At 32.2% G+C, this 15,723-nt stretch overlaps 1 protein-coding gene and 1 long non-coding RNA gene across 2 annotated transcripts; both read left to right on the plus strand.

Moving 5' to 3' along the window:
• The first annotated feature begins 2,752 nt into the window (after positions 1 to 2,752).
• On the plus strand, positions 2,753 to 6,210 carry LOC110661092 (putative receptor-like protein kinase At3g47110). Its single transcript, XM_021819621.2, has 2 exons — positions 2,753 to 5,476; positions 5,571 to 6,210. Exons 1-2 carry the CDS (start codon positions 2,788 to 2,790, stop codon positions 5,996 to 5,998), a joined length of 3,117 nt encoding a protein of 1,038 aa, XP_021675313.1. The 5' UTR covers positions 2,753 to 2,787; the 3' UTR covers positions 5,999 to 6,210.
• Positions 6,211 to 10,704: 4,494 nt separating this feature from the next.
• Positions 10,705 to 11,813, plus strand: LOC110661085 (uncharacterized). The gene is made up of 2 exons (XR_009141814.1): positions 10,705 to 11,216; positions 11,438 to 11,813. It is a non-coding gene; the product is annotated as an uncharacterized LOC110661085 (long non-coding RNA).
• The last annotated feature ends 3,910 nt before the right edge of the window (positions 11,814 to 15,723 follow it).

Consider the following 15,723-nt stretch of genomic DNA (forward strand, 5'->3'; position numbering starts at 1 on the left):
TGAATGAAATTTATGTTTATGCATGCCTTGAATTTTGGCAGCCCTAATGATGGAACAATAATGGAGTGTCTTGATGATTTTAATGGACTTAGAATGAATTGGAGATTATGTTTAAGCTATATATCTACATAGATAATGATTTAGTGTGCTTAACCAAGGTGCATGGGTAAATTGGAATGGAAACTAGGGTTTTGAGGGTGAAAAATTGACTTGGCTTAGGAAATTGTTAGAGCACATTTTAATGGTCAATTAGTGACCATTTTAGGTAAGTTGACCATCAAATGGACTGAAAAATAGGATTGCAAAGTGAAGTTGCAGGCTGCCCTAGGACAGTAGCAGAAGGACTGAAAATTCAGTCCACTTGCACTGCCATAACTTTGGCTGTATTGGTCCAATTGGTGTTTGGGCAATTGGATATGAAACTAGGTTTATAATGGCACATTTTTGCTGAAGAAACCATGCCCAAAAGACCAAAGCAAGAGGACCAAAACTTGGCCTCAATTCGGACACTCTGCAACAGCCCCTGCAGAATTGACCAAATGAACAGTAACTGTTCATTTGGCCATAACTCACTGTAGCTTTGGTCAATTGACCTGAAATTTGTACAGAAACAAGTTAAGATATAGACAAACAACTTTCATGAAGGAACATATCCCAAATTATGGCCAGAACCTAACCCAAATGGCAGTGGCAGTCACTATTCATGTTACTGTAGATATGGTAATTTCTGCAGAATGCAAATCCGGCCAGCTGTGGTTTTTGGACCATATCTAGAGCTACAAAACTCCAAATGGAGTGATTCAAAAAAGAAAATTCAACTAGACAAAATAAGGAACAACTTTCATGTTTGCCATTTCTTCAAATTCCCACTGTAACAGGGCCCAATGGAACAGTGAAGTTGGGTCTCCAAAACTGAAAATTCTACCCTCCTAGATTTAAGTTGAGAAATGGAAATGGCAATCAATTCCAACAAGTTTTAAATACAAAATGTGGTATGTTTGGGGTGTTAAAACTAATACATATATTTTCTATCCAAAAGTCAACATTTTTGTTGACCAATGAGGTGAATAGTGACCCCAAAACTTGAAATGCACAAATTGAAGAATTTAAAAGTTTCAAATGCCCTAGTATACCTAACATGATTGGTTTGGATAGTTTGGCATGCCAATAGGGTTCGATTAGCGATCGCACATGGCAAAAAATGCCATTATGTGATTTCATGGCTTTTAGCCATTCTGACTTTGCATTGAGATTTGGCCTTGTGCCTGAGATTATTTACAGCTTGGTAGCTGTTCTGTTGCACACCGGGAGATGCATATGTGACCGATGGTATGACGGCCCGAGGTACTAGATACCCAGTGCCAGTTTACCCGTTATCCAACCCAGTCGTCTAGTGTAGGTTACTTGGGGCAACCAAATGAATAAACGTGGACAAAGTAAATAATATACAAATACCAAGCAAATGAAACATATACATTCACTACACATTTAATTTCTTGCTATTTTCTTTTATTATATTATTGCACCACTAAGCATTATTGCTTAGCGCGTTGCTTTTGCCACGCGTAGGTACTGGAGATACAGATCGTGAGCCCGTGAGACCGCAGATCGGGTGAGTCCATCCTGCAGCTTCCGCATGTGTCCGTGTCACCTCATCACCTGCAGTGCATTGGTAGGACATTAGATGTCATTTTGTCATTTTGTAATTAAATATTTGTTTTCTCATATGTATTTGGGATTTATGTAATGTATTTTGATGTTCATGTAAATAATAAAGATTTATGGTTATGTATGGAAATAATTTGAGTATTTAATTGTTGTTTATATATGAGAACCCTGAGAAATGGATGTTTGAGAAATGAAAAGGTTGTTGAGACCTGAAATTGAAAAATTGTTGAGATCTTGATATTGAGCTTTGTGATGATATATCAGTTGAGAATGAATGAATTTGCTCATTGGAAGTGTTTTTAACAGGTTCCGAAGAATTGTTTTCTCCATTTTTAGCCGGTACTCTGCCGGATTTTCTTTAAAATTTACGGAACCTCAAATAAATTATGATTTTAATAAATGACTTAAATGAGTTATATTTTACAAGTTATATTCAAAAGCATGATATAAATTAATTAAGGAATAGAAAGTTGGTGCTTTAAAGGTCATGTGGTATTTTATAAGTGGGTATCTTTTAAGAGGTGTCACAAAGTCGGTCTACTTTAAGAGTACTGAGAGTATTTTAGTCATTTCACACACTCCTCTCTCTTATGACCGAGCCTTCTCCCATTTAACAAATGGTTTTTCTCATGAAATGAAAACAAAAGGATTAAGTAGTCCTATTTTGAAATAAGCAAGAATGTTTTACAGAGGTGTCATTTTAGTTCATTCACCATATATTTTTGGTTATAAACATCAGACGAGGAAAAAAAATAAATTGAAGAAAATATACTTCAAGCCAAGAAATTTGACAAAGTAGCAATGTGGAAGATGAAGACTCCAAAGGGAACCATAAAGTCATTTGAAGTGAGTTCCCCGCACTTGCTATCAATGAAGGATACGACTTTGAGTCGTAGTAAAAGCCAAATAAATAAAAAATAATAATAAAGGAACGGATTTTTGTTTTTTTCATTTGTTTTGGTTAGGACTCCAAGTGGGACTTTTAGCACCACTAAACGACGAGAAATTATCAAACTACAACTGGTCAATTTTGTTGACTATAAAATGAAAAGAATTCACTAATCACTAAGCACCTGCTCTCATCGTGGTTGCTTCCAAACTTTAAGTGTCTGTTTTGCTATGGAGCATCTTCGTTTCTTTCTGCTCTCTATCTTCCAAATTTATCTATGTTGCTTCGTGAGCATGGCGGAAGGCCTCAGTGCCAGCACCGACAGAGCAGCCCTTCTGTCTTTCAAGGCCTCAGTTTCTGACCCTCAAACCTTTCTTGGCGGATGGACTCATCAAAATATTTCTCACTGTACATGGTACGGTGTCACTTGCTCCATCAAAGGAGCTCGAGTCCGGTCACTTAGCCTTTCTGGCCTCGGCCTTTCTGGTCCCATACCCTCTCATCTCTCAAACCTTAGTTCACTCTTTATGCTTGACCTTGCCAATAATTCATTTTATGGCCAGATTCCATCTGAGCTTAGTCGTCTCTCCCACCTTCAATATGTTTTCCTTGAAATGAATTCCATCAATGGCACCATCCCTGTTCTTCTTTCTCAGTGTCATAACCTTAAGACGATCCGTTTAAATGAGAACCAACTTACTGGTAACATTCCTTCTCAACTAGGTTATCTGCAAAGACTTGAAGTTCTCCACTTGTCTATCAATAACCTCACTGGTGCTATCCCGGCAACATTTGGAAATCTAACCTCTCTCACGAACCTTTCCATCTCAAGAAATCAGCTTCTTGGTGAAATTCCTAGTGAGCTGGGTCGTCTTCGTAACATTCGTGAGTTTCATGTATCCGAGAATCAGCTTAGTGGAGAGATTCCATATTCTATTTGGAATATTTCTTCTGTGGTCTTCTTGTCTCTAACACGCAACAACCTTACAGGAAAGCTACCGAGTGATATGGGTTCTGCTCTTCCAAATCTCAGGGTGCTTTACTTGGCACGAAACAGGCTTGAAGGAATATTGCCCAGTTCCTTATCCAATGCCTCACGTATTCAATTTCTGGATCTCTCTTCCAATGGTTTTCATGGGCCAATTCCCCTGTTTGGAGGGATGAAAGATCTTCTTCGTTTAATTATTGGGAATAATTTTTTTCATTCTACTACAAAGCTTAATTTCCAGCTAATTGATTCTCTCAAAAACTGTACTCGGCTGCAGTATCTCATGATCTTTTCCAACCAGTTGGCTGGTCAACTTCCAAGTTCCGTAGCAAATCTGTCGACCCATCTGCAACAGTTTTGTTTTTCTGATAATTTATTGACTGGAAGCTTCCCTCAAGGTATCGAAAGGTTTCAAGAACTCGTGTCCCTATCGATAGAAAAAAATTCTTTTGTTGGTGATATACCAGAAACCATAGGTAGGCTTAAGAAAATACAGAATTTTGCAGCATACGACAATATGTTCTCAGGCGAAATTCCGGATATATTTGGCAATTTTACGCAACTCGCTTCTCTAAGGATAGGAGGAAACCAGTTTTTTGGTAGAATACCCACTAGCATCAGATCTTGCCAGCAATTGAATACACTAGATCTAGCTGCGAATATGCTCAATGCAAGCATACCAAAGGAGATTTATGGGCTTTCCACATTAGTCAGGTTGAATTTGCGACAAAATGCTTTATCCGGTCCTTTACCTGCAGAAGTTGGTAACTTGAAACAGATGCAATTCATGGATGTTTCTGACAACCAGTTGTCAGGAAACATTGCCTCAACAATTGGTAGCTGTTCAAGCTTGCAACGTCTCTTCATGGCTGGAAACAACTTCACAGGTTCCATCCCAAGCACAATCGGACAATTAGCATCTCTCGAGGCCTTGGATCTCTCTTCAAATAGACTCACTGGTACAATCCCTGAAGAGCTAGGACAACTTCAGTATTTAGTCCAGCTTAACCTGTCCTTCAATCATTTGGAAGGTGCAGTTCCAATGACCGGTGTCTTCATGAACATCAGCCAGGATAATCTCAAAGGAAACGACAGGCTTTGCCATGATAATCAAACAACAGCAGAAAAATTGGGACTCCCTCAATGCACTGCGAAGAGAAGAACCAGGCATCTTCTGTTGAAGGTCATACTTCCTGTTGCTATTGTCGCTTGCTTAATGATTATGTTTTTGTGCTTTGCATGCAAAGTTATATACTGGAAAAAGCAAAAGACGAAGAGAGGCAAAGGAAGGTTGTCCTCTCCTCTAAAGGGGTTGCCTCCAAAGATATCTTACTTTGATATCCGGCTAGCGACAGACAACTTTTCAATGGAAAATTTGATAGGGAAGGGTGGATTTGGTTCCGTTTACAAAGGCGTCATCAGAAATGTTGAAGATGGATCCTCCACTGGAGAAACCATCCTTGCTGTAAAAGTCCTGGACTTACAACAAAGTAAAGCTGCACGGAGTTTTGCAGCAGAATGTGAAGCACTGAGGAGTGTAAGGCACAGGAACCTTGTGAAGGTTATCACTTCTTGCTCTAGCATTGACCTTAATGGAGAAGAATTCAAAGCTTTGGTTATGGAATTCATGTCCCATGGTAACTTAGATAAGTGGTTGTATCAAGAAGATGATGAAGAATCTGGTTTATACCTAACGTTATCGCAAAGACTGAATATTGCAGTAGATGTGGCTTCTGCCATTGATTACTTGCACCATGACTGTGATCCGCCAGTAGTTCATTGTGATCTGAAACCTGGAAATGTGCTATTAGACGATGATATGGTGGCTCATGTTGGTGATTTTGGATTGGCAAGGTTGCTTCCTCAAAATCCATCAGGGAACGACAGTAGCACAATAGGACTCAAGGGCTCAATTGGTTACATAGCTCCAGGTACAATGAGGAGTCACTCTTCCATAAGTTAAATCACTAATCATGATTATATAACATATGTATTAACTCGTATCTGTTAATTAATTTGTTTTAGAGTACGGTCTGGGTGGCAAACCTTCAACCTCCGGGGATGTCTACAGTTTTGGGATCCTGCTACTCGAGATGTTTATAGCAAAGAAGCCCACTAACGAAATGTTCAAAGAAGGTTTAAGCTTGAATAATTTTGCGACGGCAGTAAATGAGAATCATGTCATGGAGATTGCCGATCCAAGGCTTTTCAAGAACAATTGGTACAATTCATTGCAAAGAACAGACATTGGTTATTCTAATGATGGCTCCAGCGGAAATAGCAATACAAGTAGTGGCAGTACTATTTATTCGCTAGACAAAAGCCGAGAGTTGGTAGCTGCTGCTATAAGAGTTGGTTTGTCATGTGCAGCTTCTTCGGCGAGAGATCGTTTATCCATGAGAGAAGCCTTAGCGATGCTGCAAAAGATCAAGAAAGCAATGCCCCAGACCTGAGAAAGTGCTTTGCGTAATAAATTGTATTAATCGAATCCAACCGAAGTAGGAGTTGAACCCAGTTGAAGTGAAAGTTTAGTTTGATTATTTATGTTCTTTTTTTTTTTTTTGAAAACTTTGATTTTTTATATTCTTATTCTTCGGGCCTATTAAATTTCATAAATTATGCATTGTATTCCATAAAGTTGATAAAATCAACAAAAATTAGTCATAAATTTGACAAATTGATCCGTTCAATTTTTATTTTATTTTCTTTGAAAATAACTGAATAGAAAATCAAACTTTTTAAAAAATATTAACCTAATTAAACCTATTTAATTGAAAAATCAAATTAAAAAACTAAACTAAAATAATTTAATTCAATTTTTTTATTATAATCAATTTTTACTCACTTCTATTAAAAAAAATGTGTGATGTATTATAATTGTATACTATGTATGAGTGTATAATAATTAAAGTATGTGATAATTATTTATTAATTTAATATAATATAATAGATTAAATGTAAAATATTTGATAATTATTTGTTAATTTAATATAATATTCTTAACGCGGTAATTGAAAACCAAATAAACAACTCAACAAAGGGACGTAAGCTTCAAGGAACATAAAACATATAAACTAATTACAATCAGGCTGCTGATTAGATTTAGGCCAGTAACTAAAAAGCAAATTATTATTTGGCATATTTTTATTTGAATCATCGCTTCCTCAATTTCCTGCTGACAAAAAAAAAAAAAATACAAGCAGGCCAAGAATTCCTTTGGTTGTTAATTGTAATGTACTGAATTTTATATTTTATTATATATTTCGATGTATAAAAATTTTGAAAAGTTATTAAAATTACAATGTTAAGGACAACAGAAAATATTAACTACAATTAAATGGCCGTTAATGAATATTTTTTTGACATAAAGGAGTTTAGGCACTTGAGTTGGGATTGATGGATGAAGGTTAATTGAAATGAGCTAGCCCAGAAGGGCACTGTAACGAGTGTTCTAAGCTTGAGGATATTTCTGTGTAGTTTGACCAATACAATTGTGTTTTTTGTAAGAGGATAAGTCCTAAGCATATGAAAAACTCTACTAAATTTTGGACATGATCTTAAGATATCTTTTTATTTCTATTAAGTTATTTATGAGTTATTCTTGATGTTTGCCTTGCACTGGACTATTATTATTATTATCATTATTATTATTATTATTATTATCGAGGAAACTTTCATTGGAATTGTACTATAAATAGGCTGACAAAGGGTTTTGGTGGCCTTAGTTTTTTTAAAGTTGTAGTGTTAATTTGACCTGAGATAGTGGCGATAGATTTGGTATTAAAGCTTAGGTTATGGAGTCCTAAAAATCAAATTAATGAGAGGATAGAGACAAATGCAGAATTTAAGATGCATATATGTATATTTAAACATGCTTTCAACTATTTTTTTGTATTTCTTTTCAAGAAAATGTGATGATAGAAAATAAGATAAAAAATGAATAAAAAAATGTTATTATTCTAGTAGAGGAACAAATTTATGACACGGCTTTAAGTCATTTGAAAAGACCTCTCTCAAGAAAAAGATTGGCCACCAAAAGCATTTATGATAGAAGCAACCACAAAAGGAAGCAAGAGGTGAAAGAGCTGAATTGCCACTAGAAGAACAACAACCACAACCACAGAAGTCAAAACCACATCAACCACATTCATATGGTGTTTCCTTAATGGATCTCACTTTTTAGTTTAATTCGATGAAAATCATTTTCTTGCACAATTATACAGCCATTCAAAATAGGGTTGTACATAGTTTCTAGGTCCCTAACCGTACCATATATAACATATAGGAATAGAAAAAGATTCGTTACTCTAAGAAGCATACCAAACCGAATTTATATTGATTGGATTGATTCAATTCTGATTTATCGAAAACTTAATCGGAACCTTACTAAATTAAAAAATCGATTTTATGTATACATTTTTTTAATGTTTTTTTATATATATGTTATAATTTCAATAAAATTATATATATAAAGGGAAGATTTAGTAGGCAGAGGAATAGTAATGAGCTCAACACTTATATGTCTCTCAGTCATTCTATATTTTTTTGATATGAAAATTTCATACTTGTATATTCATAGCATATTTTTATTTTTCTAACTTTTTAAAATAATTTTAATCTTAAATACATTAAATCATCTTATCATAATCTTAATTATATGATTAAATCACATGTTAGTTATATAATATATTTTTTAATTCTTAATTATATATGTGTCTTTTAGTTAAAGATTATATAATTAAGAAATATGTAAAAAATAATATAATATTCTTATTAAGGAATATATTTTTATATTAATATTATTATTTTAATTGTTGTTTTCATATTACAAATCTTATATTGTATTTTCTATTTTAAAATAAACCCAAGACCTACTCTAATTTTAGGTGTAAAAATTGATATTTTAAATGAAATCAGAACCAAAATTGAAATCAAAATAGAACTGAAATTAGAACCATAATCATACCAAAAATTACTTAGAGTTGAACTAAAACAAAAACTAAAATTTAATTTCAAGTCTTATCTAGGAGTTAAAGAACCGAAAGTTTAATTCCAATTTTAGTTCTTAACTAGAATTGTACCCAAACTAAATGCCACTAGTTCAAAGCTCCACACAAAGCCATTGCGATTCAAATCGATTTGTGTTAAATTTCGAGTCACTAAAGGGAGCATTAACATAAAACTCACATTATTTGGCTTTTATAAAGAGATTTGCCTTTACTAAAATAGTTTACGTCATTTCGTTTTGGTTCCTCTTGTTCTATTCTTTTTGCTTTTATTTTGTTAATGTGAAATTTATTCTTATAATCTAATGTCCCTTAAATGCAAATGTACTTGATTCAAGTTGACAAGCTCAATTTTTACTTATATTGCACTAATGACCCCTTTACTATTGTTTGGAAAGCTCTGTGGAATTGGTTGAATTATCAACTTGAATCCAATTACCATTGTTTGGACAATTCTGACTACCAACAACAGAGACTTTAATATTGTTTGGAAAGCTCTGTGGAATTGGTTGAATTATCAACTTGAATCCAATTACCATCGTTTGGACAATTCTGACTACCAACAACAGAGACTTTACTATTGTTTGGAAAGCTCTGTGGAATTGGTTGAATTATCAACTTGAATCCAATAACCATTGTTTGGACAATTCTGACTACCAACAACACAGACTTTACTCCTCACTTGTTTTTCTTTCTTTTTTCTTCTGAACGCTTCCTTGTTCAATCTGTAATTAATTACAAGTTAGGTTTACGATAAAATGCCAGGCTGACCTTCCTTGACTTTGTCAACTTATCATATTATTTCTCTTTTCTTTTTATTTATAAACAAGTGACAATTTTTTTTATATAATTTATTAGATTAAAATTCAAACTCAAAATCTTATAACTATACAAGTGATTATAATATTTACTGAATTAAAATTCATTAATAAAAATTAAAAATATTTCATTTTCTTTTGTTCATTAGATTTTTAAATATTAAAAATGATAAAAAAAATGATTAAATTAAATTTTTATAAAATTTTAATTTTTAACGGAAAATTTTTGAAGAGGTATTGGCTAATTTACATTTTTGACTTTTGAAGAATATGCTTCCAAGTGGTCAGAAGTCAGAACAAAATGTTATTAAAGATGGAAAAGGAAATGACTTGGCTTACTTCTCTTCACCGACACCTTTGTTTATCATGCTGTTGGAAAAGAATTAGAGGCAGGGTACTCAATATTCGAATTGAAACGAAGAAAAATAAAATAGTAAAATATTTAATTTAACTCTGTATTTATTAAATAAGTTTAATTTATTTTATTTTTAATTTTTTATTTAATTTAATTTTAAAATTTTAATTTAAGATTAATTTAGCTAAAAATTTAAATTTTATGGGCTAAATTTCTTATTTTTTTTATTTAAATTAAAAATTATGAAATTTAGTTTTTTAATTTTTTTTATTTAAGTCTAAAAATTAAGAATTTTAATTTCTTTATTTTCTTAGTTTATAAACTAAATTGAGTTTAAATTGAAACTTTTATATTAAATTAGATTAAAAAATTAAAAATAAACTAAATTGAGTTCCCTCAATAAATACAAGGGTAGACTTAAGCTTTAATTTAAAAGAAAGTTTTGCCACATAAATTTTTTTTTTTTAATTTTCTTTTTTATATTCTAGTTTGAAAATAACTAAAAAAAAAAAAGAATGTTGTTTTAAAAATACAAAAAAAAAACAACTACAAGAAGAGTGTTCTTTCTGGCCTAGGAACTCCTTTAAAATGCAACCAATTGATATTATTAATTATATATGTAAAAAAAAAATTGAATTTTATAAACATAAAATATTAAAATATTTTTAATTAATTGTTAAATTATTTTCTATTAGAATTTAATTGGTATATTTAAGAGAATAACACTCAATTCTAATCGAATCTCGAGGATTTTCAAGTTTAGCATCTCTTGTCTGTTGATTTTTGTTTGCCTCAGCGGATTATTCATAGTCTGGTTTTGTCGTATTATTTTGTTGTGCTTTCGTCTTCTACTCATCTGCTTTGGAGTTGGGCATCTTATTTTGTCTCGTGCATTTTTCTTTATTGAAAGGCAACTTCTCTCTTCTGAAGGCTTTTTATTTTATTTTATTTTATTTTTTTAAAACTTTGTTGTTTTTTTTTTTTTTTATAGCTGTTTCTTTCTCAGTTCTCTGACATTATTTTCATAAATTCCTTTGCACATTCAATTCTTTCTTTCATGTTTTTTAATAATTATCTGAATAAAAAAGGCTAAGTTTTCCACAGCTAATCACCTCATTTTTTTTTTCTTTCCCTCGAGGTTGCCAAGTTTCTTGGGTGCAGGAAGTTTCGTCTCCCCTTTCGCGTCTCTCTGTGTCATGATCTAATCTAATTTCAACGTTTTTCTTCTAGAAGAGGAAAAGAAACTATTTTTCTTTGACTAGTTCTTATCCTAGTGGCCAGTGGTCTATAAATAGGAAGAATGATCAACAACGAGTATCATCCTCTTTATTCTTTGGTCTTTCTTTCTTCCTAATTCGCATACTTGTAATGGGTGTTTCAAAGAATTTGCAGGTCATGGCTATGGTGGTATTCATAACAATCGGCTTAGTTCTTCCAGAGGTCGCTTCATCAACTGCACTTGTCACAGATGCAATCCCAAAAACCATTCTTGGTTCGTCATCTAGCTATATTAATTCTGGCCATTTTTTTCTATTCTCATGAATTAGTGAATGATTTATTTTTCATTTATAAATTTTAGGCATGATGAATAATTAAGCTACTACTTAGTTTGTGTATTTTTTATTTTTCATTTTTTAAATTTTAAGATTTATTTATTACAAAAAAATCCATTATTATATGAAAAATTAAGATAAGTTTTGTTAATTGGCACAGGAAGGAAGCTTCTTGATGATCCACCGCTTCCTACATATGAAACCTGGCCAGGAACTGGAGGACGTCCATGTTGCGGAACTCCCCCATAAGGCGGTGGCGGCTGCATGGGATGCTGCTGCACTAGCCCCATTAATTATGATTGGAAATTTAGATCACCTATAATCACCATAATATATGAGAAAAGAAGGGTTTATCTAAAAAATGATTAATAAAAAAAAAAGCCCTTAATCTCTTTTGCTATTAAGATACACTTATTTACTTGGGTATTAGTCCATTGATTTTTAGTGTACTAGCAAAGAAAATAAAATGCAGTCATAACTCATTGTAATCGATGATTCTGATTATATAATCAATTTTATCTTAACATTAATATTTAGAGAGTAAAAATTTATTGATATCTAAAATTATAAAATTTAAAAAAAAAAATTAGAGATGAATATTTGAATCGTCCCTAACAAGTTAATCAAAATATTTTAAGCAGATGATTAAATGTTTTTTTCATATACAATCCTAAATACTTCCAATTATTTTCATAACCTCTACATCCATAATTTGCCATTTACACCAACACAATTATACATGAAGCATATTAAAAAAAAAAATTAGGGAACTTGGTTAACTCCTCGAATCAGAAGACTAAAGCTGCAAGGAGATCACAGGGTCTAAATTTCTGGAGCAGTCTGCTGATACGTTTTATCATCAAAGCTTCAAACGTAAGAATTCATAGGAATTGAAGATCTGCCGGTGCTTCCACGAACTAGATTTTTTTTTTTTTTTTAATTTCCATGGTTGATCCAAGTACCCACGTCAATGAAGTAACAGACTAGTTTAATGGTTTTTAGTCAATGGATTTAATAGTCGGTAGAAGTTAGGAGCTGTGGTTCATCCAAAAGGACAATAACAGTTCAACAAAATTTTATTTGGTAAAATGTTCAATTTTAGTTCATTTTAAATTTTTTTTCTTAGTTAGCTCAAAAGTTTCAATTTAAGTTTAATTTAGTATAAAAATTAAAATTTATGAAAAAATTAAAATTTATGGACTAAATTTTTTAATTTTTTGATTTAAATAAAAAATTAAATTTAGTTTTTTAATTTTGAGACTAAATTTCTTGATTTTCTTGATTTTTAGGCTAAATTGAACTTAAATTGAAACTTTGAATTAAATTAGACAAAAAATTCAAAATGAGGTAAATTAAACTTTTCCATAAATATAAAAATATAATTGAGTTTTAAGTCAAAATTATTTTATCCTTTATGACAAATGACTCTGTTGTAATACAAACAATCGGCCTTTAAATCAAGAAAAAAAAAAGAAAACAAAAAGGCGGAATATACATAGTCTAGTTCAGCTATAGGGGACTCATGAGAACATTTAATCAAAGTTGATTGAGGGTTTAGTCTTCCTGGCAAGTTAGTTAATTCTTAAATTTCAGCTTTCTTTGTGATTTATTTTTTCGGTAAAAAGAGAGAAAAAAAAACTATTTAACTTTTATATTTAAACAAAATTAACTACTTAATATTCGTATTTTTAAAATGCTTTTTATTTTTTTAAAATGCTTTTTATTTCTATTAAACTGTTTAATTTCTCTATCAATTTTTCTTTGGTAAACAGATTTTAATGTTAGTTAAACTATTATTTAGTTCTTTTATTTTGGTGAAACTAATTAATTAGTCCATATATTTTAAAAAAATATTAATATTTAGTCTATTTTAGTAAAATTAATTAGTTAGTCTATTTATTTTAAAAAATACTAATATTTAGTCTTTTTTAATAAAACTAATTAGTTAGTTCATGTATTTTGAAAAGCACAATATTTTGCAAACATATTTTTGTATAAAAAAAATGAAAATTTTACTAGGAGACTAAATATAAAGCTGTATATTTTTTAAAATTGTTCATGCATTTTTATTTAATTTTTTTGACATCATTTTTGTATTTTCTTTGTTGTAAAACAATTTTCTTGTATTATTTTCTTGATTACAAGGAGATTTACAGGACTGGTTAATTTTTTTACACATATATTTTATATCATTTTTTATTAAAAGATGAAAAATATAGAGAAAATGAAGGGATAAGGGTGTGGGTAAAACTAATATATTTTTCAAAATATATGAATCAACTAATTAGTTTTACTAAACTAAAGGATTAAATATGTCACGACCCAACCTATGGGCCGGACCAGCACTAGGACCTGGGCCAGCCTAAAGCTCCCGAGGCTCGTAGTAAGCCTAACTATTCATTAACCCAACTTTAAGGCCTATTTGGGCCCAATTTCAAGAAATCAACCGGACAGAGTCCGACCATAAAATGGACCTACCAACGGGGAGTTTTTGACTCACCCGACCTATAAACACAGTAAATACTCAATTGGGGAGCTCAGCTCACCCTCCACATACTTATATCATCATAAAAACATATGGGAGCTCAGCTCCCTCATCCAGTCCATCAAACATGCATATCATTATACGTTTACAGGTCTAACTTGTAACACCCCCGTTTATATAGCCTGGTAGATTTTACTGTTCCGGTGACCGGTGTCGGTCCGGACAATTAAGGGGATTAGAACCACACTTAAGACAACTTGAGAAGCCATAAATACAAATAATTAGTAATATTTAATTAGTTAACTATAAATAAGAAAAACAGAATAGAAGAAGTTAAACGAGCCGAGAGTCACAGCGATGAGTGACCTCCTCGGGAATGATTGCGAAGTCATTTTAAACTCAAATTTCGAACCGTAAAAAGTGACGCTGCGGTCCTTAGGACCCTTATGAACACAGTGGAAAAGAGAAAATCACGAAAAAGAATCATAAGCTACCAAATAATTAGGTCGTGGAGCCAAGAAATATGAAATTATTTGCAAACCGATGAATCGCGAGGGGCAATTTGGTCAATTGACCTCGAATCGACTCGACCTAATCACAAATAAAAACGGAGAAAAGAAAATTTCGGAATCGAGAATTAAATTAAAGAACTAATAGAAAAAAATAAATAGAAAAAAAAAAGAAAGAAGTTAGAAAAGTCAAAGGTGATGACATCATGAATGATGTCATAAAAGATTAATTAAATTATTTTATTAATTTGGGAATTTTGGTCTTCAAAAAGGGATAAGATTAAAGGAAACAAAAGAAAAAAAAAATTAGAAAAAGTCTTCTTCTTCCTTGTTGTGCCGCCCCACCTTCTCCCTCTCTTCTCCATGAAAGTTTCTTCCATTAAGCTTACACTTAAGCTTAATTTGCTCCACTTAATCTTCATAAATCCCCTAAAAACCTTGTTAGAACTTGCAATCTCAACTTAAGCACAAGGATTACAAGAAGAAAGAGGAGTTAAAGATAGGGTTTGGAGGATTTAAGAAAGGTTAGTGTGCTAACTTTCAATTTTCTACTTCAAATGCATGTTTAGGTATTTAAGTGAGCTTAGAACTTGATTAAATGAAACAAATATGGGGAAGGACCATTGCTGAAATTTCGTCCAGCTTAGAGGGAGTATGATTTTGTATGGCTTGAGGGTTTTGAATGAGTTTAGGAACCTTACTTAGTTGATTGATTGGTATTAAAACCATTAGATGTAGTTAATTGCATGAAATGTATGAGTTAGGGTTTGAATGCTAGGGTTTGTGAACCAAATTTTGGAGAAAGGCTTAAATGATGACTTTGGTCAATTATGAGATGAAAAATGGTCAATAATGACCAAAAGAGATGTGTGGGAATTGTTGGAATGAAAACCAAATTCGTAGGTCAAATGGTCATGCTACTGGCAGCATGACCAAACCTACTTTGAAGGACCAAAAGGGAATTTTACAAGCCCAATTGATATGCCACCAATTGGAGATGAAAATAGACATAAAATAGCATAATTTTCATTAAGGAACCATGGCCAAAAACTGACTAAAACTTAGTGAACTAGTTGACCAAAGTGAAATGAGAGCAGACTGCCACTGCACCAAACTGACCAAATGAATAGTAACTGTTCATTTGGTCATAACTCGAGCTAGGAAGGTCAAATTGACCTGAAATTTTACCAGAAATTAGATAAGATATAGACCTAAAACTTTCATGAAGAACACCATCCCAAATTATGCCATTAACCTAGTCAAATTATTGAGCAAAGTTGAGTTACTGTACCTGCGATTCTGCAGAATTCCATTTGAGCAGTAATGTTTGAAGGGCTATAACTTTCTCTAGGAAACTCGGATTTAGGTGATTCTTGAACCGACGGAAACCTAAGACATAGCAGAACATTTCATATGAAGAAAGTTAGACCAAATTATAAACTTAACTTGATC

Source organism: Hevea brasiliensis, chromosome 12, assembly GCF_030052815.1.
Source record: "Hevea brasiliensis isolate MT/VB/25A 57/8 chromosome 12, ASM3005281v1, whole genome shotgun sequence".
NCBI lineage: Eukaryota > Viridiplantae > Streptophyta > Magnoliopsida > Malpighiales > Euphorbiaceae > Hevea > Hevea brasiliensis.

Coding starts and splice junctions, on each gene's coding strand:
- LOC110661092 (XM_021819621.2), top strand. CDS start 2,788: ATGGAGCATCTTCGTTTCTTTCTGCTCTCTATCTTCCAAATTTATCTA. Junction 5,477..5,570: donor AATTGGTTACATAGCTCCAG/GTACAATGAGGA, acceptor AATTTGTTTTAG/AGTACGGTCTGGGTGGCAAA.